We start from the raw sequence: 27,612 nt of genomic DNA, 5'->3' as shown, positions 1-27,612 counted from the left end.
TTTTTTCCAGGATGATGAGTGTGGCGTTCGTACAGAGCCCCCGGTCGTTTCATGGACTATTGACCTGTACACCACTGCTTTATTTATGAGTCTCAGTCAGGTTGTAAAGTCAACAACAAAGATTAAAGTTTATTGAAGAACAAACAAGTTTTAAATATATTCAGAACAGTTTCTCAAATGCACGCCCATAACTAGATGTGGCACTATCTCCCACTGTCACACTCTTCTCTCTCAGTTCTATCCCTGTCTCTCACTCTAGCTGTCACAACTGCTATGTTTGTCTTTTACTGGCTCTGTCTGACTCGGACTCCTCTATCTCCCAATGGTGAAACCCCTGGGCTGAGCCTCAAAACCAGGTAGGCTCTGCCTCTGAGCTTTCTCATTGGTCAATCAATCTACATTAACCATTTCCACCCCCCTGTACAAACAAAATCACAGTGAATGGGCAAATGCCACAACAAGGAACCATTAATGAGTACTCTTTGGGTTTGGTCAGTCAACCAGCTAAAAATCCACCTAACAGCTACTTCGTTCAACCCACATCTTACCAGCTTCCTCCAAAGAATATCATGGGGGATGTTGTCAAATGCCTTACTGAAATCAAGATACACTATGTCCACAGCATTTCCCTGATCCACCAAGTTTGTAATTCCCCCAAAAATAGAAATCAGATTGGTCTGGCATGACTTATTTTTGAGAAACCCATGCTGAGTCTTAGTAATGACAGCATCCTTTTCTAAATGCTCACAGACCGACTGTTGAACTATCTGTTCTAGGACCTTCTTTGGTATTGATGTCACGTTCACCGGTAGTTACCTGGGTCTTCCTTTCTCCCCTTTTTGAAGATGTGGACAAACTTTGCCCGCCTCCAGTCTTTAGGGACCTCACCTGTTCTCCAAGAATTCTCAAAGATAATAGATAAAGGCTCTGAAATTACATCCACAAGCTTCCTTTAGTACCCTTGGATGCAGCTCATCAGGCCCTGAAGATTTGAATTCATTTAAAGTAGCTAGGTGTTCCCTTAATATTTATTTTCCTATCTTGGGCTGCAGGTCCCTTCTTACATCATTTATTCTGTTATCACCAGGTTGGGCATCACTTTCCTTTGGGGTGAAGACAGAGGCAAAGTAGGTGTTAAGTATTTCCGCCTTTTCTCTGTCACCCAATAGCATTCCTCCGTGTTCCCCACACAGAGATCCTATTGCTTATTCTTCCTCTTGCTTCAAACATAGTCGAATAAACCTTTTAAAAATCATTTTTAACCTCTTACCACCCTCTTGTGTTTAATGTGAAAACTGCACTAAAGATATCACTGAAAAAAGTAACACACTGCCATGCTGACAATATTTTACTAAGTGCCTAACGTTCGGTATTATTAAAACAAGATTGGTACAATTAAAAAAGTCATTTCCCCCTCCTTATTCTATTTCACTTTCTGTGGCTGAAATGCTCTTGCTTTACACGCAATTTGTAAAACAATAAATTTTGTGCTGTTGCATTTTATGCTGAGGTATAGTAAATAATATTTATTGCATATAAGAACTGGAAAACAAATGAAATATCCTTTGATTACCAAACATCTCCCAAGACCTGACTCTTTTTTATATTGTAAAGCCTAGCAATAGCAGTGTTAGTGTTGACGGGTGTCGGGCAAACAATGTTTCTTGAAGTCAGATTACAATAGTTATTATTTTACAGTATATATAAATTAAATGCTTGATGGAACTACCTTGGTCTCAATTTATAAATAGCTTTCAGTACCTGAATTCCATTCAAATATTCTGAAATGATCAGTCTTTCCAAGCTATTTATAAAGGTAGGAAGACAAGAATCTACTCACATATTTTCATAATAGGGATCTCCATTTCACTGCCCATTATGTCAGGAATAAATGGGACTAAAGCAAGTTGCATTCATAAGTGCCCAGAAAAAACTCACTCAGAAAGATGATCCTGTTAGCAAACAGGAATAAGGAGAAGAATAGACAAGGGAAAATCCACAAAAAACAAGCACTCAGGCAAGTGTTTCTTTCCACACACAGAGAGAGAGACACAAAGACACAACCATCCCTTGCAGCAGGCAGGGTCAGTCTGGAGAAACGGGAGGGCTCCTACCCTCTGGAAAGGACATGGCAAGCTGAAGACCCTGCCTGTCTCCAGTCGGGAGGGTCATCCTATCAGGAATGGTGTCCCCCTCCATCTGGTAAAGTAGCCTTTCCCAGTGGGAAAGAGCCCTGGTTTTGAGATGTATCCTTGGGCTTATCGTACTAAATATAATATAATATCATACTATATAATAACTGTCAGAGCTACCCTAGGTCCCAGCTCACAAAGGACCAACGCTGCTTCGTTGTTAAGTATAAAAGTCTTTATTGAAGTTCAGTTTCACTTCCAGAGCCGCAGCGCGCAGCTCCACGTCTCAAGTGTCAGACCGCTGATGCTCCGTCTGAGTCTCCTCCCCCTTGACACCAATTTAAGATTCTAGCCTTGCTCCACCTTCTCCGCTGCTCCTTCCTCCTCTGGGTCCGCCTGCCCGCCGGGGTTCCGCCCTTTCTAGCCTCTTCTCCCGCTGATTCCCCTGAGCCTTCTCCCTCCCTCCGGCGGGCTTTAGGAGCTGGTTCCCCATCCGGGTCTCCTGCTGTTCCGCGCGCCTGCACATTTGAACTTGGCGTGCGCACCCAGCCAGCAGCTTTCCTCCTGACCGTTCCACTGCTGCTGTCACTGCTTCCCCCTTCGGGGGGGCTAGCTGCAACTGACCTCCCCTCCGTTGGAGGCGTGGTCAGCCCTGACTCCCTCTCTGGAGGAGACACTGCCCCTGACACATGTGACTCTTCCCCCCCACTACGCTCTGGTGGGGAAACTGGTCCCGATCCTCCACTGCTGCTTTGGGGTTCCCCTCTGGCTCCTTGTTTCTGGTGCGTCCCCCCTGGGACCCCCCTTGCCCTGACCATCGGCGCCCCCTTCTGGGAATCTTCTGATTCGCTGGAGAAACTCATGGAATCTCTCGGGCCACAGTCATACTCCCCTACGCTGCCCTCGGATTCTTCCCCTTCGCTCTCCCAATCCTCTCTCCCCAGTGCTCCTGCTCCTGATTCCCTGACAATAACATAGTTCCATATCCACTTCTCTCTCTCTCTAGGGAGCTTGGGGAACTGTAGTGCAGTGTTGCTGTTCCATCACAGTCCACTCAGCTCTATCAAGTAACTCTGCATGTTGTCCTGTAGCTAGAAGTGAGGCTAGGTGAGCCTCAAGTTGCTGCACCTTCTCTTCCAGCAAGACAACCAGCTTGCACCTGCTACAGGTGTGCTCTTGCATGTTCTCCGGCAGAAAGACAAACATGGCACAGGTGTTGCAGGTCACTGCAGCAGCTCACTTGCCCTCCTTGTCCCTTGGTCCTTTGCACACTGAGAGACAATACTCTGGGCCTCCCCTTAAATTCCCCCTCTAAACACCCTCACAAACAACCCTGTTTCTGAGCAACCAGAAGCTGCAATGAGCAAAGTTGCACTGCTGCCGGCTGCTAACTCCTTCCTCAACTCATTTCCGCATTCAGCCTGACTTCCTCTCAGCAGTAGCTCCTTCCCCTCAGATCACGTGCTCCAGCAGAACCCTCAGGCCCAGCCCTGCACTCAGTCAAGCTTCTAAACAGCTCAGTGTGGTGCAGTGGTTAAGAGCGGTAGTCTTGCAATCTGGGGAACCGGGTTCGCGTCTCCGCTCCTCCACATGCAGCTGCTGGGTGACCTTGGGCCAGTCACACTTCTTTGAGGTCTCTCAGCCCCACTCACCCCACAGAGTGTTTGTTGTGGGGGAGGAAGGGAAAGGAGAATGTTAGCCGCTTTGAGACTCCTTAGGGGAGTGATAAAGCGGGATATCAAATCCAAACTCTTCCTCTTCTTCATTCAAGCAACCAGCTAGAATCCGCAAGGCACAAGCTTCTCTTCAGTCTCCTCCAGCAATCCTTGCAAACACCCGTTTGCGAGTCCTGTTCACTAGCTCTTGGTTGCGAGCTCCCAGAAGCTGCAATACTTATTCTGAATTCCCAACCTTGTTCGCTGAAGGTGAGGAATTAGATGCTGGGGTCATGGCAGTCAGCTAAACTGCTGTAAAACCATAACTGATGTAAATCTACACTGTTGGTTTGGCCTTTGAGAAGAAGAGGAACTGTGCAAGTCTCTTAGAATGTAAATTGTAGTGTTTTTTAATTTAAACCCATTACAATTCAAAGTTATATTCATAGCATTTGCATCAGTATAGTAAAATAAAGCTAAATAGAGAAATTAATTTTCAATAATATCCTCTATCTATTGATCTGTCATCACCACCATCATAATACAGAGGTGGGCAGGCTTCAGGCTTGTTGGATCTTTTTTTAAAAAAACTAGAACCAAAGATCTACAAATCAGAGCCACATGGAAAAAACATACTGGTGCCTCAGAGCACATTCTTAGCCTGGGGTTTTGTTTTCTGTGCTAGAACTGAGCTGAGCTCACAGTTGCTGCTTAGTTTTTTTCCATCTCCACAGCCTAATACAGACAGGAAAAGTCGTTTTGTTGATTTGTTCAACAGTTGGGAGCCAGAAGCCCTTTTTGATCTATTGTAAATCACCCAGAGATCTACCAGTAAAGCCTGATCTACCTTATGACCCCCCCCCCCGCTCTGATACACATTAAAACTCCATATTGACCTTCACTTTTGCTATATTTCCTAACATAAATGCTGTAACTCTTTTCTTCCCATTACAAGTTATCATACTTGCAACTTAATGAATCAGATGTTTGTTTGTAGGTTTTCATATGTTTGTTTGCAGGTTTAACTTTTAAAGCCCTCTACGGCCTGGGACCCTCACACCTACGGGACCGCCTCTCCTGGTATGTCCCATGGAAGACCTTATGGTCTTCAAATAAAAACATCTTGGAGGTCCCGGGCCACAGGGAGATTAGGCTGCCCTTGACCAGAGCCAGGGCTTTTTCGGCCCCGATCTGGTGGAACGCTCTGTCACAAGAGACTAGGGCCCTGCAGGACTTGACATTTTTCCACAGGGCCTGCAAGACAGAGCTGTTCCTCCAGGACTTTGGCCAAGGCACAGCCTGACCCCCTCTCTCCTTCTGTAATCCTCATAGAACTCTAGCCCAATGGTTGCCATTAATTTGATTCTGAATTTATTTTAGAATGTATTTCAATTAATTGACTGTGATTTTATGAAACTGTGCTGTTTTTACTGTTGTTAGCCACTCTGAGCCCAGCTTTGGCTGGGGAGGACAGAATATAAATAAATAAATTATTGTTATCTTTCTTCTTCTTCTTCTTCTTATTATTATTATTATTATTATTATTATTATTATATGAAAGAGAAAAGAGTAATTTGTTATTTAAATTTCTTTCATAGCCCTTGGGCTAGATACTGTGATTGGGAACTTTGAAGTTGGCAAAGAATTTGATGCACTGCTTATCAACACCAAAGCCTCAGACAGTCCTTTTGAGCTGTTCACTTGTGATGCTTTTGAGGTAACTGAACAATGTGTTGTGGAAATACGTTGACCATGTTTGGAGAAACCTGTTTTAGGCCAATGGGCTGGACTTTGTGGCTTTCTGGCTGCTTCATATCTGTGGATTATTGGCAACCCTTATACAAGATGCTTGCTGCTCACCACAGAATTTCTTGGTTAGGCTTCTACCCAACAGAATTATGGCTAAGGAATTTCTTTTGTTCTTTTGTTCCATTTAATATTGATTAATTAAATGGCTTGGATCCAGGAATGTCTTGCATGAACAGGAAAGCACTACCACTTGCACATGGCAGCCACACTGAATTACTCACTTCTAAACTCACTTCTAAACTGTTCTACAACCCATGACCCACACCATTCCAGGGTTACCTTCAAGAGCGGCTTGTAATGGTGGTAGGAGAAACCAGCAAAACCCTGTTGCATGAATAGAGTTCTGCTTAATTGTCTCTGGATCCAACCCATTGTCTGCAGAAGATTCCTGTTGGAAAACTGACAAAAACTGGATTAGTTCATTTCAGGCAATATTATTTCCAAAGGCCTGAGCTATAAAGCGTTGTTTTGGCTCCCATTGCAGCATGGTGCCCAGTGTCACCCCTGCAATCGCGCCACCTTAAACAACCTCTGAATAGGATAATATGGCAGTGTAAGAAACAACTGAATAAAAGGTATCTACAGCTGAGGATTGCTTAATGTAATTTTTCAACATTCTATAATATTCTTCATTCTCACATGTCTTTAAAGGAAATAGCTATGTTGGATCTGGATTTTGCTTTTAAAATGTTAATATTGCTTAGTTTTTTAAAGGCTACTATTAGTCTTTTTATCTTGCTGCTTTAATTACAAAGGAGGAACTGCTTTTGAATAATTGTTTCTTCTCCCATATTTTTAGGATATGGTCCAGAAATTCCTATATCTGGGTATGTATCAGTTCTTGCTATACAGATGTTTTCATCTAATTGCAAAATGAGTATCTTTCTGCTACAAGTGTTGAAGGTGCTCTTTTTGTTAAAACTTTCTTTCAAAATGTAAGATTTTATTTTTATTATTATTATTATTTCACCCCCTCCCCTTCCCAGATTTTATTTATTTATTTATTTTTATATGGTTAAATTTACCCTATTGAAATCTATTGAATGTACTGTAATTGATTTCAATAGGCATTATTGAATCTCTATAAAGAGATGTCCCCTTAACATCTGGGGTCATCACCCAACAAGTTGCCTGGCAAAAGAGATGGCCAGGAGAACATTCATAACAGTTGAGGGGGGGATATGGTTAATGTGCCCCCCCTTCTCTGTGCACTTGGGAAATTACTAGTATAAACTAAGTCCTGGTGTCAAGTTCAGTTCTTGGAAGCATGTGAATCTGTACATAATTTAGCTACATGGTGTGTTTGTGTCCTTAGAAAAATATCGATATCAAGGCTGACGGAACAGATTGTATACATCTCTTTCATTTTTCTGATTTCAGGTGATGACAGGAATATTGAAGAAGTTTATGTGGCTGGCAAATTGGTGGTGCCATTTTCAAGCTCTGTCTAAAGTTAGATCCGCTTGCTGCAAAATGCTCTGCTGGTAACTCTATAGCTTGGAATAATTGGGTGAAAATGGGGTGCCTTGTTGTGAAGCCATGCTCACTCTGTTTAGTATGTTTCTGATTTGCACAAAAGAAACCAATTACACATCAGATACATAAAAAGTATTGTGCCAATAATGTATGTGTGAGAGAGGCCACAAAGATCTAAAGTAAAAACAAACTTGTCTGTGGAAAAAACTCTGACTTAAACAAGAATCTACAGATACAGTCATAGTACACATACCTCAAGTACTTACTGAGGTACTGAGGTAAATTTATGATTTTAAATGTTTATCCCGTAAAATTTTAGGCATCTTATTATAAACTATTATGAGGATTTCAGTGAGAGCCATACCATACTTTGGTGTGGGGGTGGGGGGTGTTGATGATTCCCCCCACCCCCCAAAATCTGCATCCTTCATGGACATCAATCCTACTTCAACATTCAGGTGACACCTTTTAGGGGAACAGCGCACTGCACATTGAAGGGGACTGGAAATGCTCTGGTGTGCAAACAGAACACTGGACTTTTTGGATCCTAGTCATTGTTCATAAATATGTTTCAAGCAAAGCAAAGCATAATTCTTAACAAAGCCTAAACCCATTCATTTCATCTCTGATGACATTAAATAATACTCAGGAATTATTTGGGGGATGGGGTAGAAAATTGAGCACAGATACACTTTTATCTCAATTTGCTCAACCATCCTTTCAAGCCATTTTTTTTGCATTTTAAAATGTCTTTTTCATCCATCCCCTGAAAAGCACTTTTACTGAAGGCTCTAAACCCAGCATAAAGATCATGTTCTGCTGACTTATTTCCTTCTCATTAGGACACTGCTAGATATTTGTGAATGTAATCATTACCATAAACCTTGTTTGAACAAGCAGTTGCAGCAGGACTGACCCACACATTCACACCCTGCCTCAGTTTCCAAATCGCTTCAAATGTAAGCACATGCTTCAACACCAGAATCAGGGTGGTGTGAGCAGTCCTTCCACACAGGGCTCCAAGCTGAAGGGGCACAAAATTGAGAAGATCCATTGGAGGCACCAAATTTTGGCCTAGCACAGGGCACCATATTACAAAAGATTTACCACCCCTGCATGCTTAATTTTAAAACAATAACAAGGCTGTCTTTCATATTAGACAGGATGAGGCAGCCTGTCTCAAGTGAAAGATTTTGCTGTTATTCTAAAATACAGTGAATAGTCAATTATTTAGTTTATTTAGTATAGCTTTGCCACCATGGGGGCATTTCTTCGGTTTTAGGCCTCAGGCACCACAATGTTCTGTAACACTTTTTTTTTTGAATGCATGCTTATAGACTGAGACAAGTTTAATAGGATCTTACTAGAGAAATTAATGTGAATAATTATCTTCTTCTTCTTTGGCGATCCCTCGTAGCCGAGTAAGATTGTTTTCCATAAACACGGTTTTCACAATGAGTCTGTAAGTGACTGTGGAGGCCAATTCTGGATCCACACGTTCTTCCCGGGCGGGAGTTGATCACGGTGTGGATTTGCCAAGCGTGCCTTCCTCTTAGCACGTTTCTCCCTTGCGTCCTGAGTTTGAGTGTCTTCAAAGCCCATGACACTTTATAGTAATATAATATAATAATAATCTTTATTGCAGTCCAATGACACATAACATGCTTAAAATACAGATTCATACAGATAACCCCTAGGGAAGGGAGACCGAAGTGTTATTTGTTTAGTCATGGGTATGTTGATCTTTGATTCGTATGACTACTGAAAGAAACTTTGCCACGACCACTGTGATATCATTAGATTTGTCATCCAGAAGATATTTGATATAGTAGGCTTCAGATTGACCTGGCCAATTTGCCAGTAGTGGTTTAATCAATTGTTCCCTAGCTTGATCATATTTTCTGCAATGCAATAAAATATGCCTCATGCAGTCGACGTTCTGAAAGCATACACAGATCCTATTTTGATAAGGGATGCCTCTCAGTCTGCCATTTAACACTTCTGATGGGAATACATTTAATCTGGCTTTGGTGAAAAGATGCTTTTGGTAAAGGCTGTTCTCCAATTGGAGCGCTCGCAGGCAAGTGTCCCCCAATTGTTGGTGTTTATACTACATTTTTTTTAAGATTTGCCTTGAGACAGTCTTTAAACCTCTTTTGTTGACCACCAGAATTATGCTTTCCATTTTTAAGTTCGGAATAAAGTGCTACCTCGGTTTAAGAACAGTCCGGTTCAAGAACGATTTGGTTTACAAACTCTGCAAAACCAGAAATAGTGTCTTTGTTTGAGAACTTTACCTTGGTCTAAGAACGGAATCCGAATGGTGGAAGGGCACCGACGGCGAGAGGCCTCATTAGGGAAAGCGTGCCCCGGTTTAAGAACGGTTTCGGTTTAAGAACGGACTTCCAGAACAGATTAAGTTCGTAAACCGAGGTACCACTGTAGTTCCTTTGGAAGATGATAATCTGTACAACATGACCAGTCCAATGAAGTTGATGTTGAAGAATCATCATACAACTGCCTCAGCAATAGTATGTTTAAAAGGAGCAGTGCAGGGGATGCCACTGAGCTGTTAACTGAGAGGGTCATTTCATTGTTAAACTGCATTGCAAATGTTGCCAGAATAAAATTTTAAGGGCCAAAGTTAATGTTGCACCACCCTCTTTTGACACCCTTAATTTCCTCAGCCCAAATCACACAACCCAATGATTTTCCCCTGTGGGGGCTTCAGTGCATGTTTTCTTTCATTTGAACCCACACAGAGAGGAAGCTGATGCAGGGTCTGTGAATGTGACTGACTGAGATTTGATGCTTGTAAAGAGCAAGTTTCAAGGAGGTCAGCCCTGCCGCCTCCTCTGGTTCCAATCAGCTCTCCAGAATCAGCTTTTCCAGTTTTAAACATGTTGCGGAAATGTTACATACAATTGGGCACATCATCTAGTGAATAAGGTGTTAGGAAATAATTAAGGGATAAACTAATAGATTCAAATCGTACTTCTGATAAGGCCCATAGTTCTTTGTGAGGAGGGCAACAAAAGAGGATCCATTTCTCATCTATATAAAACTGTGAACACATAGTTTTGCGGCCAATGTATTTATTTTAGTATTAAAAGTATAGCCCTCCTGTATAAACCTCTCTTTTTGTTGTTGTTGTTTTCTGAACAAACAATGTTGAAAATATATTCTTAAAGTTTTGATGTAAAATATTTTTTTAATGGACCGCCATTTTGAACTTCACAAAACTTTTAAAGGTGTCCTACTTGCAAACCTGGCTTATGGAAATAAGTTGTGAGAGGAATCCGTCCTCTCCCATCTGAAGAAGCAGCAGAATTGGCCTTATTCATCAGGTGCTCTCTAGAACTTTAAAAATCATAACCATTGGGAATGAGAGTATAGTCAGGTGGAATGTGACATGAATCAGGAATAACAGGAACTCATTGTGTGTCTCTTGACACGTTCTCCTCCCTGTGCATCCAGAGAGCGCAGTTCATTGACAATGATTATTCTGATAATGCACATGAAGTACGTAGGAAAGGAATTGATCTGTGCTCAAGATTTATTGTGCTGTACCCACAGATTGGTAGGTGCTAATGTACTAGACTTGAACAGAGCACTTTCAGAAGGATGTGTGCCTTCTATGGATCTTTACCAGGTTGTCACATTTGTATAGGGCATTTTTAGGATTACTGCCATGGTGCAGTGTTGCCTCTAAAAGGATTCTCAGTAGAAAAAGGTGATGTCCTCAGTATGGTTTATCACTGCATAGGCTAAGCAGAAAACCCTTCCATACGTAAGCCAAAATATAGCTTTGGTTGGTCATGAAGGGAAAGAAAAAGGGAGTTGCTTTAACTTAGCCAAGAATATGTCCCGTTACATTCCAAATGGGGAATGAAGTCTTGGGGAAAGTCTGTTTTCAGAAGCCTCACATTCTCTTGTATTTTCATTTTACGAAAATTTGATACTATGCCTCTCCCTCCCACCCCATGACCCCCTTCTGTTCTTGTCAGCATGCAATTTAGACAATGAAAAAGAAAGGAGAATGTGGAAATGTAGCTTATTGGAGGGATATCTTAAATGTGCACTTTGTGGAAACAAGCACTTTTCATGGAGTTGATCTGAATGTATAATTCTGTCTCTATCTTACTGTGCCACTTGCTAACCTTCTGTTTGAAGATGTTAATGAAACTGAATATTGCCTGTGCTTTGTGCAGCTATGTGAATGATTCCTATGTGACAAGTAGAGTTCTGCACTTTAAAATGTTGCCTTGGCATAGTGTCCATGCTCTGTAATATTTGCAAACAGATGGCTTAGTGAACTCAGAGAAAGGCTGCACTTTATTTCCTTCTGTTGGATGCTTCCCCCAATGCACTGTGCTTGTACATTTTTGCAGTAATGGAGAAGAAAGCAAACTTTTAAGAGTTTCACCACCTTGTCAGTTCACACCAAAATGTAGGGCTCCTGCTTGTGAAAACATCTAAACCCTCCATTTAAGTAAGAGGGGTTAGTGTGATGACCCAAACTCAGCCTCATTGTACTTGCTGAATGAAGAGCACAACATTCAGATAGGCAGCAAGAGGTTCGTGTGTGCCACACACAGAGTTAGGAGGCCGTAGCTATTTTCACACTGGCACTGACATGCTTGAAACACATTAGCAGTTTTACTCATACCACTCAAAAGATTTGGCAAGCCTTTGGGATGTTGCTGGCTACATTTAGGCTGCATGGATTAGACTATGTGGAGAGGAGCACTTCACCAAAATGCAAGAGCTGTCAGCACTGGTGTAAAAAAGGTGCTCTAATCACATTTTGCAGAAGTGCAAGACTGCTTTTTGAAGGAAGTATTTGAAATATGCTCACCAGATCTTCTATTTTCTTTTGATTTCTTTCTTTTGGGGTTAGAAATGCATCTGGAACTGTGATTGTTGCTCTGTTTCTGGCTGATTTGTTGTCAGTTATGCTAAATGAGCACCTTTGTGCTGATGTAACAAAATAAAGAGGCCATGTTTACATTACTAAGCGTCTGATTATTTTGGTTGGGAGAATATACAAAACCATAATCCACAAACGGACGTAAAGGAAAGGAAAAAGTTGGGGGACAAGCTATGTTTCTGGTTTTGCCCTGGTGTTGTTTCCCTACAAATTGGTGAACTTTCAAATAGCAAGTTGGGTAAGGGCTGTAGCTCATTAACAGGGTGCAGGTTTTGCATAAAAAATTCCCACATTTCTTCGCTAGCATCTCTAGATATGTCTGGGAAAGATCCCTGAGGAGCTGCTGCCTCTTACTAACTGAGCTACATGAACCAACCGTCTGATTTGAGTTTGAGACCACTTCCTAGGTAACTATTACCATGTCCCTAAGTGGCCGCTCTCTCTGAGTTCTGCTTGGAGAAACTTCTCTTGCCCCACCTTAGGCTAAAATGTTGTCTTTCAGAGAGCTGGAGCTTTCTGCTGTGGGAGTATTTGGGAACACTTTGGATTTTGTCCCTGCCATCCCGCTGCACGTGGAACAGAATAAAAGCTGGTTTAGCACTTTGGATCCGTATGCATGTTGTTTTGGGGGAGGAGGGTCTGCAGGGACTCTGGGAACATGGGGACAGTTAAATATGTGGTTTCTTATGCCCCATTGAGCTGTGTGTGGAATGTTATCACCTATTGGCGTTTAAAAAAGTAAATGGGTTATATATCCTGGGCTTTGAAAATGGAATTTTTTTTTAATGGAGCAACACTGGCTGCATAAATGTTTTGTGAACCAAACAACATTAGGTCCATTACTTAACTTTGATCCTGGTGTGTGATAGGCTTGATATGTCTCTGAAAGTGCCCCCCCCTAACAATTTTACCAGTTTAAATCTCCTAAACTCCTGAGCCATCAGCTGCCACACCCAGTAAAGGAAGCCCTCAGGGAGGGAGATGATGTGGGACACCTGTTTCCAACAAAGGCGGCTGCTTGGAATTTCCTGAAGATTATATCATCAGAACAACAGGGGTTAGTAGATCAATCAAATTAAAGTGCTAATTTCACTATCAGTATTTTAATACAGAAATCAACGTTTCTACATGGCACCTAAAATCTCTGCTATACACAGTGCCCTTCTGAAGCAAATCATACCAGCTTTCAAGATACTTTTATTGGATTTTTGTCAAATGTAGTAAAAATGGACTTTGCACATTTTCCCACAGTAACAAACTCTGAAATTTCAATGAAATTTTGCAATACATGTTTTAACATTTATTCTCAGAAAATCTTGTATAACACTAGTACATCAGTAGGGACCACACTGTAGCTGACATTAAGCACTAAGCAGATGCTTACTTTTCCCCTTCAAACCAATACTTCAAAGTGATTAACTTGGGTTAAACAAACCAGATATTTATAATTTATGAAGATTTCATTAAAGGCCACCTCTTGGGATAAAATTTAATTTATGCCATCAACTGATAGAGAAAAAACAACAACCCTTAATGAGACTTTGGAATAATACATTTTGATCAATGTGAGCCAAGTGTTGATGCAGCTACTGGATAGCAATCCTACATTACAACGATTTTATGACATTACAGCATACTGCCACTCAATCACTTTTGTTATAGGTTTTGCAGAGGACAATAACCACACAATGAAATAAGGGCAAAAAAGTCCAAAATGAAGAGCCATGGAGTTCTATGCACTTCTGCAATTGCCATCCCTAACTGCCTGCTAATGTCCATAACGTGGGTGGTGCTGTGGGTCTAGGACTTGCCGATCAGAAGGTTGGCGGTTCGAATCCCCGCGACGGGGTGAGCTCCCGTTGCTCGGTCCCTGCTCCTGCCAACCTAGCAGTTCGAAAGCACCTCAAAGTGCAAGTAGATAAATAGGTACCACTCCGGCGGGCAGGTAAACGGCGTTTCCGTGTGCTGCTCTGGTTTGCCAGAAGCGGCTTAGTCATGCTGGCCACATGACCCAGAAGCTGTACGCTGGCTCCCTCGGCCAATAAAGTGAGATGAGCGCCGCAACCCCAGAGTTGGCCACGACTGGACCTAATGGTCAGGGGTCCCTTTATCTTTAATGTCCATGAACCTAAAACCTCTCCTAGTCTTCCACATTACACTGTTCCAACTGCCCAAGGTGTGTGGCCCAACTTCTATCACACACCTAAGAGTGGAGTCAGATGTTTGGCAGAGAGCCAGGTGTGGAGTTTAAAGTAGGAGGAGGAGGTGGTGGGATATGCTTAACCCCTTCTCCAGACCACTGTTCTTTCCTTCAATGGATATTTTAGCTAAGATTCCTGCATTGCAGGGGGTTGGACTAGATGACCTGTGGGTCCCTTCCAACTCTACAATTCTGTGATTCTACGAATACTCCCTCCATTTCAAAGCAGCACCTACTGGAGAGATTTTTGAAATATTCAAAGTCATATATGAACAACCGTCAGTAGAAAGGGACATCTGCTTGCCTCTCTTGAAAACAGCTTGTTTACAGTCTCCTTTAGAATCAAAGTTTTTCTCATGATACAAAAATGGTTTCAAATTTCATTAGTGTTACACCATTCCCTCTGGGAAGCAAGTGCTACAAACGTGCTCTTTGTTGTCAGAGTCTTTAACAATCAGCTGAAAGGAAAGAGTAGGGCTGCTGCCCTTTTCAAAGAAAGGCATTTTCATATTTATATTTTGCAATTCAAGTTGGGACTTGGAAGGCTGCTCAGACACTGGAGAATTGACTGACTGGAATGAGCCAATTTCTACCACAGGCAAATAATAATAATAATAGAATAAAATATATAGCCAAATCTTCCACACATGAAAAATAAGTTGTCCAAATCAGTTGTTAGCAAGCAGCTCAGTTCAACTGAAATGTACTTCAAGGTTGTGTGTATAATTTAGCTTTGCTCTGAGTAACAAGTACAAACTTAATTGTAGCAAATTATAGAAAACAGGTGTATAGGGTGTTAGTGGAAGGGCCTTCTCAGTAGGGGTGCTCTTCCTGTGGAACGCCACCCAACTATCTGACTTTGAGAAGACATATGAAGGCAGGCCTGCATCAGGAGGTTGTTAATGTTTGATGTCATATTGTGTTTTAATTTGTTGGAAGCTGCCCAAAGTGGTTGGGGGAACCCAGTCACATGGACAGCACATAACTAATAAATCATCATCATAGAACACAGAGTTGTGCCAGAGAGACAAATATTTTGACCTAGGATCAATTGATTCCCCCTGTTTCTGGCTGGTGGAATGGATGCCTTGCTAATCCCCAATAGGCACAGGGTCAGCCACTTGGGATGTGATTGTTCCTTTTTAATATTTTGAGATTGTCTTGACTACTCTTGATGTTTTGTCCATTGCCCAAAATTTATCTCTTCTTCTTTCTTCTTCTTCGGCGATCCCTCGTAGCCGAATAAGATTGTCTTCCATAAACACGGTTTTAACAATGAGTCCGTAAGTGACTGTGGAGGCCAGTTCTGTATCCACATGTCCTTCCAAAGTGGGGACCTTGGTTTCCGGGGGGGGAGTTGATCACGGTGTGGATTTGCCAAGCGTGCCTTCCTCTTAGCATGTTTCTCCCTTTTGACCTGAGTTCAAGCGTCTTCAAAGTCCCTGACACCTTTGGTAAAGGCTGTTCTCCAATTGGAGCTTTCGCAGGCCAGTGTTTCCCAGTTGTCAGTGTTTATACTACATTTTTTAAGATTTGCCTTGAGACAGTCTTTTGTTGACCACCAGCATTACGCTTTCCATTTTTAAGTTTGGAATAGAGTAGTTGCTTTGGAAGACGATCATCAGGCATCCGCACAACATTACCAGTCCAAAGAGTTGATGTTGAAGAATCATTGCTTCAACACTGGTGATCTTTGCTTCTTCCAGTACACTGACATTAGTTCGCCTGGCTTCCCAAGTGATGTGTAAAAATTTTTGGAGACACCGTTGATGGAATCTTTCAACGAGTTGGAGATGGCATTTATAAGTGGTCCATGTTACACAAGAATATAGTAAAGTTGGTAGTACAATAGCTTTGTAAACACGCATTTTGGTTTCTCTGCGAATGTCCTGGTCCTCAAACACTCTGCACTTCAATCGGCCTTGCTAATCTCCAATAGGCACAGGATCAGCTATTTGGGATGTGTTCATTTGTTTTTAATATTTTGAGATTGTCTTGACTACTCTTGCAGTTTTGTCCATTGCCCAAAATTTATGTATTACATCCAGGAACCTACAACTGTCCAAATTGCAGTGTGTCTGTGTTATTTAGTTCCTGCTTTGTTAATAGTGTTTTATAGATCATAATTGTTTTAATTATGATTGATTTGTTAATTAGTTTAGATGATTTGTGATGCTCTATTATGTTCTATAGAGCCAGTGTGGTGTAGTGGTTAAGAGCGGTAGACTCGTAATCTGGTGAACTGGGTTCATGTCTCCGCTCCTCCACATGCAGCTGCTGGGTGACCGTGGGCTACTCACACTTCTCTGAAGTCTCTCAGCCCCACTCACCTCACAGAGTGTTTGTTGTGGGGGAGGAAGGGAAAGGAGAATGTTAGCCGCTTTGAGACTCCTTCGGGTAGTGATAAAGCGGGATATCAAATCCAAACTCCTCCTCCTCCTCCTCCTCTTCTTCTTCTTCCCAACATAGGCATCACAAAAACACTTCACACCATCTCGCTGATCATCCCCTATCACAAACGACAGGGGGGGTGGCCTGTCCCTGAACATGGCCCTCCACACCAGCTGAGACCTAGGACCAATCGGCTAAATGCCAGATGTCCCAAAATACCCCAAATGAACATCTATATGACTACATATAGGAAATTATTTACAACCTAGCCCCTACTCTTTAACCCAAATCTTACTCTAATCCCACTAGTCCCCCATCCACCACACTCTAGATCAGCGCAACCCCATTGGTTTGTTAAACAACAAAGAGAGAGACACAGGACAACCCGGACAGGTTGGCAGGGAATCGCCCTACATAATAGATAAGCAAAATGGCTATCTTAAAAGCATTTACATTAAATGTGAGAGGGTTGCGAAACCCCATCAAAAGAAAATGCATCACCTCATACATAAATACCATGAAACCACACATCACCTTCCTACAAGAAATACACAACCCACCCAAAAGAAGCAAACCCCTGAACGAGCCCCGCTTCAGTCAACAATGGGTTGCACCTGGCTCAGGGAAGGCCCATGGCGTAGCTATAATACTCAGTAGAGACCTGAACTTCACTGCCACAACAGTCCTAAAGGACAAAAGAGGCAGATTCATTTTTGCTAAAGGGACACTAGATGGCAAAATTAAACTGACGATCGGCTCCATATATGCCCCAAACTCAAAACAACTAAAATTCTTCCAGAAGACACTAAATAAGTTCCTCTCCTTCTCTGAAGGGGAAGCAATCCTAGGAGGGGACCTCAACCTAATTATGAAAGGCATATCCCTGAAAAACATTCACCTTACAACCCCATGGGCAACCTTCCTCCGAACGAAACCCCCAACCCACCCCCAGTACCTTCGCTAGCATCAGGTCAGGAGAGCGTTCCACCTACATCAAAAAATGATCCGGATTTGACTGAAGACCCGGCCGGACATATAAATCAAATGGTTTCATTGGCGACCTTCAGACCTTGCGGTGGGGCAGTCTCTGCAAATCCTGTGGAGTCTCCTACTGAAGTGGCCACCCTTGGGTTAGCCAGCAGGAGACCCGCTCTGTTGTCCCAGTCTGAACACCCCACTACCAACTCCAAGATTAGGTACCTCCAGCAGGTGCCTGCCATGCAAAGTAAAATAACTGACTTTTTTGTGGGGTCTGCCCTGCCTCCAAAGGACCCACTTCTCTCCCTGAAATGACAGCGAATTGAACACAACAGGAACTCCCCCCTATCAGTCCTCAGCTGGAACATTGCGGGCTGGAGGGGAAAAAAACATGAGCCAGAATTCTTGGAGTATATCAATCGGTTTCATATCATCTTGTTCCAAGAATCGTGGGAAGTAGAGAAAATTGTTCTAAATGGCTTTGAGCTTCTAGAACTCCCTGCCTGCCCCTCCCTGAAAGGAGGCCACCCTAAAGGGGGCCTAATAATAGGCATCTCCCTCAACCTACATTCTAAATTTACTCTAGTACAGGCCTTGCCTCCCTACGCCCTCACCGGGCTGATTGCGGGGGAAAAGATCTCGCTCCTAATTACAAATGTTTACTTGCCACATGGGGGTTCTTCCCTTGAACTGGGCTCTAAATGGGGCTCACTAGAAGAGCATTTGCTCTCATGCTATGTTAAGTTTCCTAACACCCCGGCCATAATTGGTGGCGATTTTAATGCCCGTACGGCAGCAAATTGGGACTCGTTGACCAAAGCCAAATGGTGGGTTACCTCAAACCTTGATAATTATGACCTGGAACACATCATGAAGAGAACTTCTAAGGACCACAGAGCAAATGAGGCTGGAGTACTCCTCTATCAAATGGCCATCCGTTTGAATTTGGTCCCCTTAAATGGCACATGCCTCCCTGATATTCCAGGGGATTTCACTCACCTGAGCGTTAAATCAAACAGCGTCCTCGATTACCTGTTGGTCTCTAGGGATCTATTTAAGTGTATTTCCACTTTCAAGATCGAGAATGTACAATTTAGTGATCATCTTCCCCTTGTTGCTAAGCTTTCCCTGAACTGGCAGCCGGAGGCTCATAGACATGCGACTCAGATGGTAACCAACAAATCTTTCCAAGTAAGAGGAATCAAATGGTCGGAGACACAGGCTCAAAGGTACCTGGAATTCTTTCAAAATAAATCCTCGGGCCCCATCCCAACATAGGCTCTGCCTCAGACGAGCATAGCATAGTATTGAAGCGCTTCTACCATCATATGACTGATCTTACGTCCTTCTTCAGGTTACCACCCAAAAATTTAAATCGAAACGAGTATACTTACGGTGCTCCCTGGTATAATTCTCAGTGCAAACAAGCAAGACAGCGCCTCCGTGCTATATATAATGTATACAAGACCTCCGATGCATCTACTCTGCCAGCTAGCTATGCACAAGCCAAGCAAGTTTACAAACACACGCAGAAAATTGCCAAGCGTGAGTGGCAACATAATCGTTGGCAGGCTTTGATTACTGCTTCAAAACCACACAGATCCAGGGAATTCTGGTCTTTGATTAACAGAAGGGGGAGGAATTCCCCAAGGGCAGTCATCTCTGCACCGACATGGGAACGGTTCCTGAAGAAATGCTTCTCACAGGCAGATGCTCCCTCCGACCATCTGATGCACCTGTTTACCCACCTACCTATTTGGCCTCCCACCGATCCTGACGAAATAGCCAAGTTAATAGCTCAGCTGAAACCGGGCAAAGCCCCTGGGCCCGACCTGATCCCTGCTGAAGCCATCAAACTACACCCACAATGGTGGGCCGGCATCTTGGCCAAAACCTTCGATGCAATCAACGCTTCCGGTGTCACCCCCAAAATATGGAAGGAGGCCATTATTGTACCAATTCATAAAAAAGGTTCTCCAACGGAGCCGGAAAACTACCGTAACATCAGCCTCCTTTCGATCATAGGGAAAATTTATGCCAGCTTTTTGATGACTAAATTATTGCGATGGGTAGATGAGACTAACCAGATTGGCCATGAACAAGCAGGGTTCAGAACTAAACGCTCTACAACCGATCATGCAATAGTTCTTTATCATCTGGCACGGAAGTACTCCTCCCCCCCCCCCCCGGGGCTACCTCTGTGCTGCCTTCTTAGATCTAAAGGCAGCCTTTGACAGCGTTCCTAGAAATATTCTTTGGGAGAAACTTGCGAAACAGGGCATTGATAGAAGACTCTTATGGCTCATAAGCCAGCTCCACAAAGGTACCCTTGCCAGAGTGAGATTCACTCCAGCGGGCGACCTTACAAATTCAATACCAATAAACAAGGGAGTGCGCCTGCCTATTCAACCTATTCATCAGCGACATGCGAGCACCCCTAGTCAACTCATCTCCAAGTACACACGCGCCTAGACTAGCGGATTACCGCTGCCCACTCCTTTTATATGCGGATGACGCGGTAATTCTATCTTATACACGTGTTGGACTAACCAGAGCTCTGAAGATCTTTGCCACGTATTGTCAACTCAATCAATTAACCATCAACCATGCCAAATCCAAGATTCTGATTTTCTCCAGAAGCCGGAGATTATACAAATGGAAGCTTGGTGGAGCAAAAATAGAGCAAGTCCTAAAATTTCAATACCTAGGAGTTATTTTTCAATACAATTTGGGGTGGAAAGCTCAAATTCAACACCTACTTAATAAGGCCAAAACCTTGTCATATGCGCTCCTCCGATTCTTCTTTTCGGACGGAGCTTTGCATGTTCCCTCGGCCCTAAAGGTGTTCAAGGCAAAAGTGGTTGCCGTGCTTGCTTATGCTGCCCCGTTCTGGGCCGTGATGACAGATCTTGCTCCCCTTGAGACTCTGCAAAGCCAATTCCTACGTCGGCTCCTAATGCTCCCCCTGTGCGTAAGCAACGCAGCCATGCGACTAGAATTGAAGGTCGCATCCTTAGAAACTTGCCTGTGGAAGCAAGTCTTCAATTACTGGTTATCATTGTGGCATAGATTACCAAACCATTACCTTGTCCAATGCTTATGGCGAGATGAATTCTCTAGCCTTTGGACTAGTAGAATTCATGCCAAACTCCTGAGTTATGGAATCTCTCCCTCAGATTCCCTAAAACTAGACCAAATCACTGCTCAAAGACTGATCCGCCAAAGACTGGATGACATCGATTTACAGCGAAATTATACGCTGGGGGGAGGTGTTTGTTCGCCCCAGAACATTGGTATCACTTTAACTTACTGCGTTCCATCATACCTTTCCTCCCTTTCGACTGTTGCCCATAGACTGGCCTTCACCAAAGCGAGGTTTAACGTTTTTCCCTCCAATGTCCTGAGACATAGGTTCTCAAAGGGCCAAGCCCCCGCCGTGTGCGAATGTGATAAGGTGACGCCGGAGTCACTCCAGCACATTATGTTCACTTGCCCCTTGTTCAATGTGCCACGGGCAAATTTGTTGGGATCAATCATACAGAAACTAGAGGGTACCCCACCAAAATTCCACCTTGCCCAAATCTTGCAGGACAAGGATACCCACACGACCCTGAAGGTGGCTAGGTTCCTAGTTGCTGTCCTTTCCCAAAAGCGATGCCAAGGAGCACTACAAGCAAATTAAGGCGTAGTATGCCTTTCCATTTTATAGTATTTTATTGTTATAGTGGTGTTTTAGCGATTGTTGTTTTTTTTCCCTACGGCACAAGCTGTTATTTATGTGTTGTTTTTACCTGTATGGGCCTATGGCCGTAATAAATGAAATTTCAAACCCCCAACAACTAGGGACTCTTACAAGTTACTAAAAATGTTAAAAAACGGGTCTCTATGACATCTGGGGGTGAGCAAAACCTGGGAGACACCAGCCATACATTCCAATCCGGACGCCATGGTACAGTGTCCAGACTGGACAGCATTCTGCTCACACAGAGTCTGATCCCCTCAGTGGAATCAACAAACATAGGTAACATTAAAATCACAGATCACGCCCCAGTAGAAGTCACCGTTAAAATAGGAGAGGGAACACAAACCATCCCATCATGGTCCTTCAGTCCCATCCTAACTACAAACAAACAAATTAGTCTCACAAAAACTCTCCAAAACTACTTCAAGGAAAATGATGTACACAATATAACAACCCCCCTCTTATGGGATGCAATGAAAGCGGCCTTACTAAACATCTTCTAGGACAACAATGCCCACTTACACCGCAAAGAAGTCATAAAACCTACTTTCAGCAGCCAGAAACATCATAACCAGACACTGGAGAGACCTGTCAGGAGTAAGCATGGACCAATGGTACCAAATAGTATGGGAAACAGCCTTACTAGAAAAATTAACCAATAAACTGAAACTGACATGGGGACAAATAGAAGACGCCTTCACCCTGGTATGGCTCTCCTTTATCACATACACAGCCCAACAAGACAATGACAAATATCCACCAACAGCATACAAATCAATATGGCTAACCTGATCCAAAACACCCACCCACCCCATTCACACATGAAAACAAAGACCACCACAGCCAACCACAAATGAACAGCCACACCCTAGGCCAAGCCCAACCTCTCTCACTACCGAAGGAACACAAGTGAACAGCAGAGAACCTGCACAAGCAACGCGGGCACAAAACCCCACATATATTAAGTAAAATAGAAACATCACCACCCCCACCCATCTTCCCCCTCCACCCCTCCCCCTTTTTTCCTAATGTCTCAACAAATGAAACTGATTTGTAAAAATGATAGATGGGGAAAATATGAGAGACATTGCACATACTTCTGTAAATCAAGAAAATCTTTAATAAAAATACATTAAAACAAGAAAAAAGAAAACTCTTGACAAACGCCGGCTGCCTCGGCCTGAAGCAAGATGAGCACTGCACCCCATAGTCACCTTGGGCTGCACTTAACCATCCAGGGGTCCATTAGTTTACTTTTACTTTTATTATTATTGCTATTTATTGTTTGTTATGTCACAACAAATGTGATTTGTCCACAGCTTTCTGCACCTGATAATACCCATTAATATTGTGGTACTGTGCCATCTCCTCCCTGCCTTGGATAAATGAAATTGCACTATAATGCACTTCTGTACAAGGAAGTTCAAGAACAGAGATACAAATCTGGAAAGGTTGGGCTTATAGGAATTGCTGTAATCCTATTCTTGCTCATCAAAATAACAATTGTGCTAACTGCACAGATCCATAGAAATGCATCATGTAATGTGCCATTTGCAGATAACTATGTCCAATGCAATGAATACCAAGAGGTGGCAGAGGTGATTGGAGTAGAATAGACTGAAGATTGTAAAGATATGACAGAATATATGATCGGGGGAGTAGGTACAGAATCAGGGAACAGGCAAGAGTACATTCATCAGTTCAGGAATTGAAAAATTCTGAGTCTATGAAGCAGGAGCTTAAAAAGGAGAACAAGGCACTTGAATTCTGGTTGGCATTTGTGGGATTAGAAGCAAGGTTTACAAAAATACAAAGGAAATGAGCATGCGTTCAGAAAGACATGGTTTAAATTTGGGTGGCTAACACCCCAGAGGACAGGATCACACTTCAAAACGACCTTGACAGATTAGAGAACTGGGCCAAAACAAACAAGATGAATTTTAACAGGGAGAAATGTAAAGTATTGCACTTGGGCAAAAAAAATGAGAGGCACAAATACAAGATGGGTGACACCTGGCTTGAGAGCAGTACATGTGAAAAGGATCTAGGAGCCTTGGTCGACCACAAACTTGACATGAGCCAACAGTGTGATGCAGCAGCTAAAAAAGCCAATGTAATTCTGGGCTGCATCAATAGGAGTATAGCATCTAGATCAAGGGAAGTAATAGTGTCAATGTATTCTGCTCTGGTCAGACCTCACCTGGAGTACTGTGTCCAGTTCTGGGCACCACAGTTCAAGAAGGACACTGACAAACTGGAACGTGTCCAGAGGAGGGCAACCAAAATGGTCAAAGGCCTGGAAACGATGCCTTATGAGGAACGGCTAAGGGAGCTGGGCATGTTTAGCCTGGAGAAGAGGAGGTTAAGGGGTGATATGATAGCCATGTTCAAATATATAAAAGGATGTCACATAGAGGAGGGAGAAAGGTTGTTTTCTGCTGCTCCAGAGAAGCGGACACGGAGCAATGGTTCCAAACTACAAGAAAGAAGATTCCACCTAAACATTAGGAAGAACTTCCTGACAGTAAGAGCTGTTCGACAGTGGAGTTTGCTGCCAAGGAGTGTGGTGGAGTCTCCTTCTTTGGAGGTCTTTAAGCAGAGGCTTGACAACCATATGTCAGGAGTGCTCTGATGGTGTTTCCTGCTTGGCAGGGGGTTGGACTCGATGGCCCTTGTGGTCTCTTCCAACTCTATGATTCTATGATTCTATGAAATAAACATGATATGCAAATGATACAGTGGTTACTGGACTTAATAAGGAAAAGATAAATAAGAAATGAAGTGAGAATAAGGCAGTGGTTCTGAGGATGGAACAGGATTAATAAGGTCCAAGAAATCCAGTTAGGATAGCTTGGCCATACAAAGAGGCTTCCCAATATTGGACCATGTATGCACATAGCAGTAATAAGAATTGTAGGCTGCATTCCTACACAAACCCATTGGCTTCAACGGGCTTACTTCTGGTTACAGACATCTAGGAGTGCATTTTTAAGATACAAGGACATGTAAACCATCACGCTAGGGATACAAAGATGTGTCCACGAGAACACACAAAATTAGTAGAGGACACCAGGCCAATGAAAAAATGAACACTGAGATACATGAAGTCAGAAGAGACTGTCCTGCTTTATACATAAGCAAATGACATTTGGATCTGCTTTTCTTCTGTATTTGCAACCTAGAAATACATAACACTGACAGTGAATACTGATCTAATCTGTTTACAGGTATATAGCTACAGCAATGAAATAAATATAACTAGCTTTTTCATCTGCTTCCCCAGAACAGTGAAATCCATATTCCCTTGGGGTGTTAGAAAGTGTGCTACTTCAGAACTGAAAAGGGGGTGGGAACCATAAAATGGTAATTTATGCAAAAAGTATGTGTCTCTGTGCTTTCCCATCCATTTTATGCAAGGTGACTATTGCAAGGATGCTTTGGCTCAGGAGTAAGACTGCAGACAAGCTCCCACAACAGCTCTCACCCATTGCCACTTATTGTCAGGAATTTAAAACTGGCACTCCTTTCCCTCTCCTATTCAAGACGGATGCTTTCTCTCTCTCTTGTTATGCTCATGAAGTTGTTGATCCATCCCAAGTGTTTTTGCTGCAGCCTAGTGGTTTGTTTTCACACAGACATTAATAATAATAATATTTTTATTATTAATAATAGACACATTTACCAAAATATAATTACTAGAATACAACTTAGTGGAACCAACTGATTAAAAGCCAGAGTGCTGACTAAAAATAAATCACTTACATGCTTACTCAGAAGTAAATCCCACTTACTTCAGTGGGTCTTATTTCTAGGTAAATACGTATGGGATTGCAGGCTTACCCAGTTTAAATTTTACTTAACCAGGACTACGAAACCTTACGGACAGTGCAATCCTAACTACGTATTTTTCGCTCCATAGACGCACCTAGTTTTTGGAGGAGGAAAACAAGAAAAAAAATATTCTGAATCCCAGAAGCCAGAACAGCAAGAGGGATCTGGCTTCTGGGATAGCCACGTGCAGCCTCTCCTGGGCAGGGGGATGAAGGCTCCCGATGCCCGGGAGAGGCTGCATGTGGCTAAGCCAGAAGCCAGCGGGAGGAAGGCTCCCCCAAGAGCCGGGCTCCCTTTAAAGAGCGTGCGGAGCGTTTGTGCGGCTCCTGGGGGCTTTCCCCCAGCCCTTCTCCCTCCCAGGGAAAAGCCCCCAAGAACCGCACACACGCTCCATGTGGCTCTTTAAAGGGGACGCTGAGCAGAGTCTCCCGCCTGCATTCGCTCCATAAGACGCACACACATTTCCCCTTACTTTTTAGGAGGGGAAAAGTGCGTCTTATAGAATGAAAAATATGGTTTATCTATTCCGCAGCAAGTCATCTTGTGTTCAGTAGTTTCCTCCCAGGCAAGTGAACAGTGACAGATTTAGAGTGGTGCCTGTAGGGGAACCTGCACAGGGCACAGGGCCAAAGAAGTGCCAAATGTTATATTTATACAGGTACCTAAAAAAAACTGTACCAAAAGGAATTATTGTGAAAATGAGAAATAGTATTTTTTTTTGGGGGGGGCACCACATTTTGTCCTTGATCACAGTACCATATGACCAAAGTGAGATTTGGAATTCAGATTCAGTTACTTTTTGAAAGGTAATCTGCACACCTTCATGTATACTGTATAAGTTGCCTTATACAATAAGGCAACTTAAAAGGAACTTCAATCTTTTCTTCTAAATGAAAATTGAAATGCAGAATGCTCTGTAGCGTAACAATAAAAAGCATAAATCACAATCTCACTGTTGTGGAAGATACAGACAGAAAGTAAGATGCTGATTTCAGGCAAGTTGCCTTATTTTTAGACAACAACTATGTCCCGGCTGAAATATACATTGTGTGCCAACTTGGAAAGCATTTGAGAAGAAAAACCCTGTGCACATCTCTGCAGCCTGCGCACAAGAGCCTTTCCTGCAGCTTATGGGAACCAAACATGCAGCAACCACCAGCAGACCCTGGGTCAGCCTTGTTTCAACGTCAGGCAGGATGTCGCCCAAGACTCCTGTGGACACAGGGAGAACACCTTTGTTTATAGTCTACTACAAACTAGTAGACATGGGACGGGGGGCACATCTTTCCTTCACAGTGGATACTTTGTAGTGCACCAGCACTTGCTCTCTACCCACCCAAGGGAACCCTAGTGACAGATATTTTATATAAAGGTATTCACAGGGTGAATTACCTCAGGAAACAAAGCAAATGATTTCATACTAGGAGGAAGAACTACAGAGCTAAGCATCAGCTCTATACATGTGCAGCATTTTAGCCTAATAATAGAGGTAAAAAAGCTGTAAAAACTGTTTTATTGCACATCTGTTTGCAGATAATTTTAGGTCTCTGTTAAAGAAAGTGTAAGTTCTCAAACTACCGTGTCACAGCCAAGGCAGATACATAGCTAAGCTTTGATTATAGTGTCATTAATAGCCCACCCCTTGTGAGGTTTGGAGCTGCTATGGGTTTTTTTCTCACACACACACACACACACACACACACACGAGGAACAGAAATGTTCTTCTACAACTTCCATGAGAAAGCAAACTAAACTTTAAAAATCTGCTCATATAAGTAAACCTGTTATTCCAGGGAATAGCTCCAACTTTTTGCATCATACTTAATTATGAACGCATTACTAGCCACTACAGGACAGAGCTCTATGCACAGACTTTTGACCTTCCTACAAAAAATATATAAAAGGAAACAGCGCTAGACCAGGGTGGAAATAATTTGGGAAAGTGAACTAGGGAGTGTGCTCTTTATTGCTCCAAGCTCTTTAAAAAAAAAGAAGTTTGAAAGAGGGGAAATCTGTACACATCATATAGTTTTCATATTTAATTCCATGGAAGTGGTATACCACCACATAGGGTAATTGGATTTCATAACAGTAATAAATAAAAAACGAGTGATTCAACATGGTCAAAAGGCACAACTTTTGCAGTAAATCATGTCAGAAAACTGCAGCTAAGGTGGCAGCAAAAAGAATCTGAGTGGGGAAATTTGTAGATCAAAGCAACTAAGACTCTTAAAGGCTTCTTTTTTCAACTATGATGTTGCTCTTAAAGGTCCAGGAGTCATATTTGTATTCCATTTTACATGCTTTGCTCATCTGAACACATCTTCATTGGCTGAAGTGTACATAAAAATAAAATCCAGCAAAGGGAAAAACATGCAGAAGAGCTGATCTCCAGAATTATTAACTAATAAGAATTGAAGGATTAGTTGCAACCAACTTTTCACAAGTAGGAGATTTCAGATTATTCA

The 27,612-nt window shown here is 42.7% G+C and overlaps 1 protein-coding gene and 1 long non-coding RNA gene across 3 annotated transcripts in view; both read left to right on the top strand.

Annotated features, from left to right (window-relative positions):
• Nucleotides 1-12,085, top strand: part of GDA (guanine deaminase) — a 45,560-nt gene extending 33,475 nt beyond the window's left edge. Inside the window, exons 12-15 of one of the 2 annotated variants that reach the window (XR_014539812.1) lie at nt 1,088-1,127; nt 5,386-5,504; nt 6,396-6,423; nt 6,977-12,085. Coding sequence is in view for 1 of the 2 variants with exons in the window: in XM_083577031.1 (XP_083433157.1) it covers nt 5,386-5,504; nt 6,396-6,423; nt 6,977-7,047 (218 nt within the window). In the remaining variant the exon portion in view is untranslated. The remainder of the gene's footprint in view (nt 1-1,087; nt 1,128-5,385; nt 5,505-6,395; nt 6,424-6,976) is intronic. The other variant, XM_083577031.1, reaches the window with a different exon arrangement.
• A 10,318-nt stretch (nt 12,086-22,403) lies between these two features.
• LOC310745113 lies at nt 22,404-27,515 on the top strand. The gene is made up of 3 exons (XR_014539949.1): nt 22,404-23,093; nt 24,164-26,453; nt 26,486-27,515. It is a non-coding gene; the product is annotated as an uncharacterized lncRNA (long non-coding RNA).
• The last annotated feature ends 97 nt before the right edge of the window (nt 27,516-27,612 follow it).

Source organism: Podarcis filfolensis, assembly GCF_964270895.1.
Source record: "Podarcis filfolensis genome assembly, chromosome: 11".
Classification (NCBI taxonomy): domain Eukaryota; kingdom Metazoa; phylum Chordata; class Lepidosauria; order Squamata; family Lacertidae; genus Podarcis; species Podarcis filfolensis.
The sequence above is the reverse complement of the archived record's forward strand: the minus strand, read 5'-3'. Positions and strand labels throughout refer to the sequence as shown.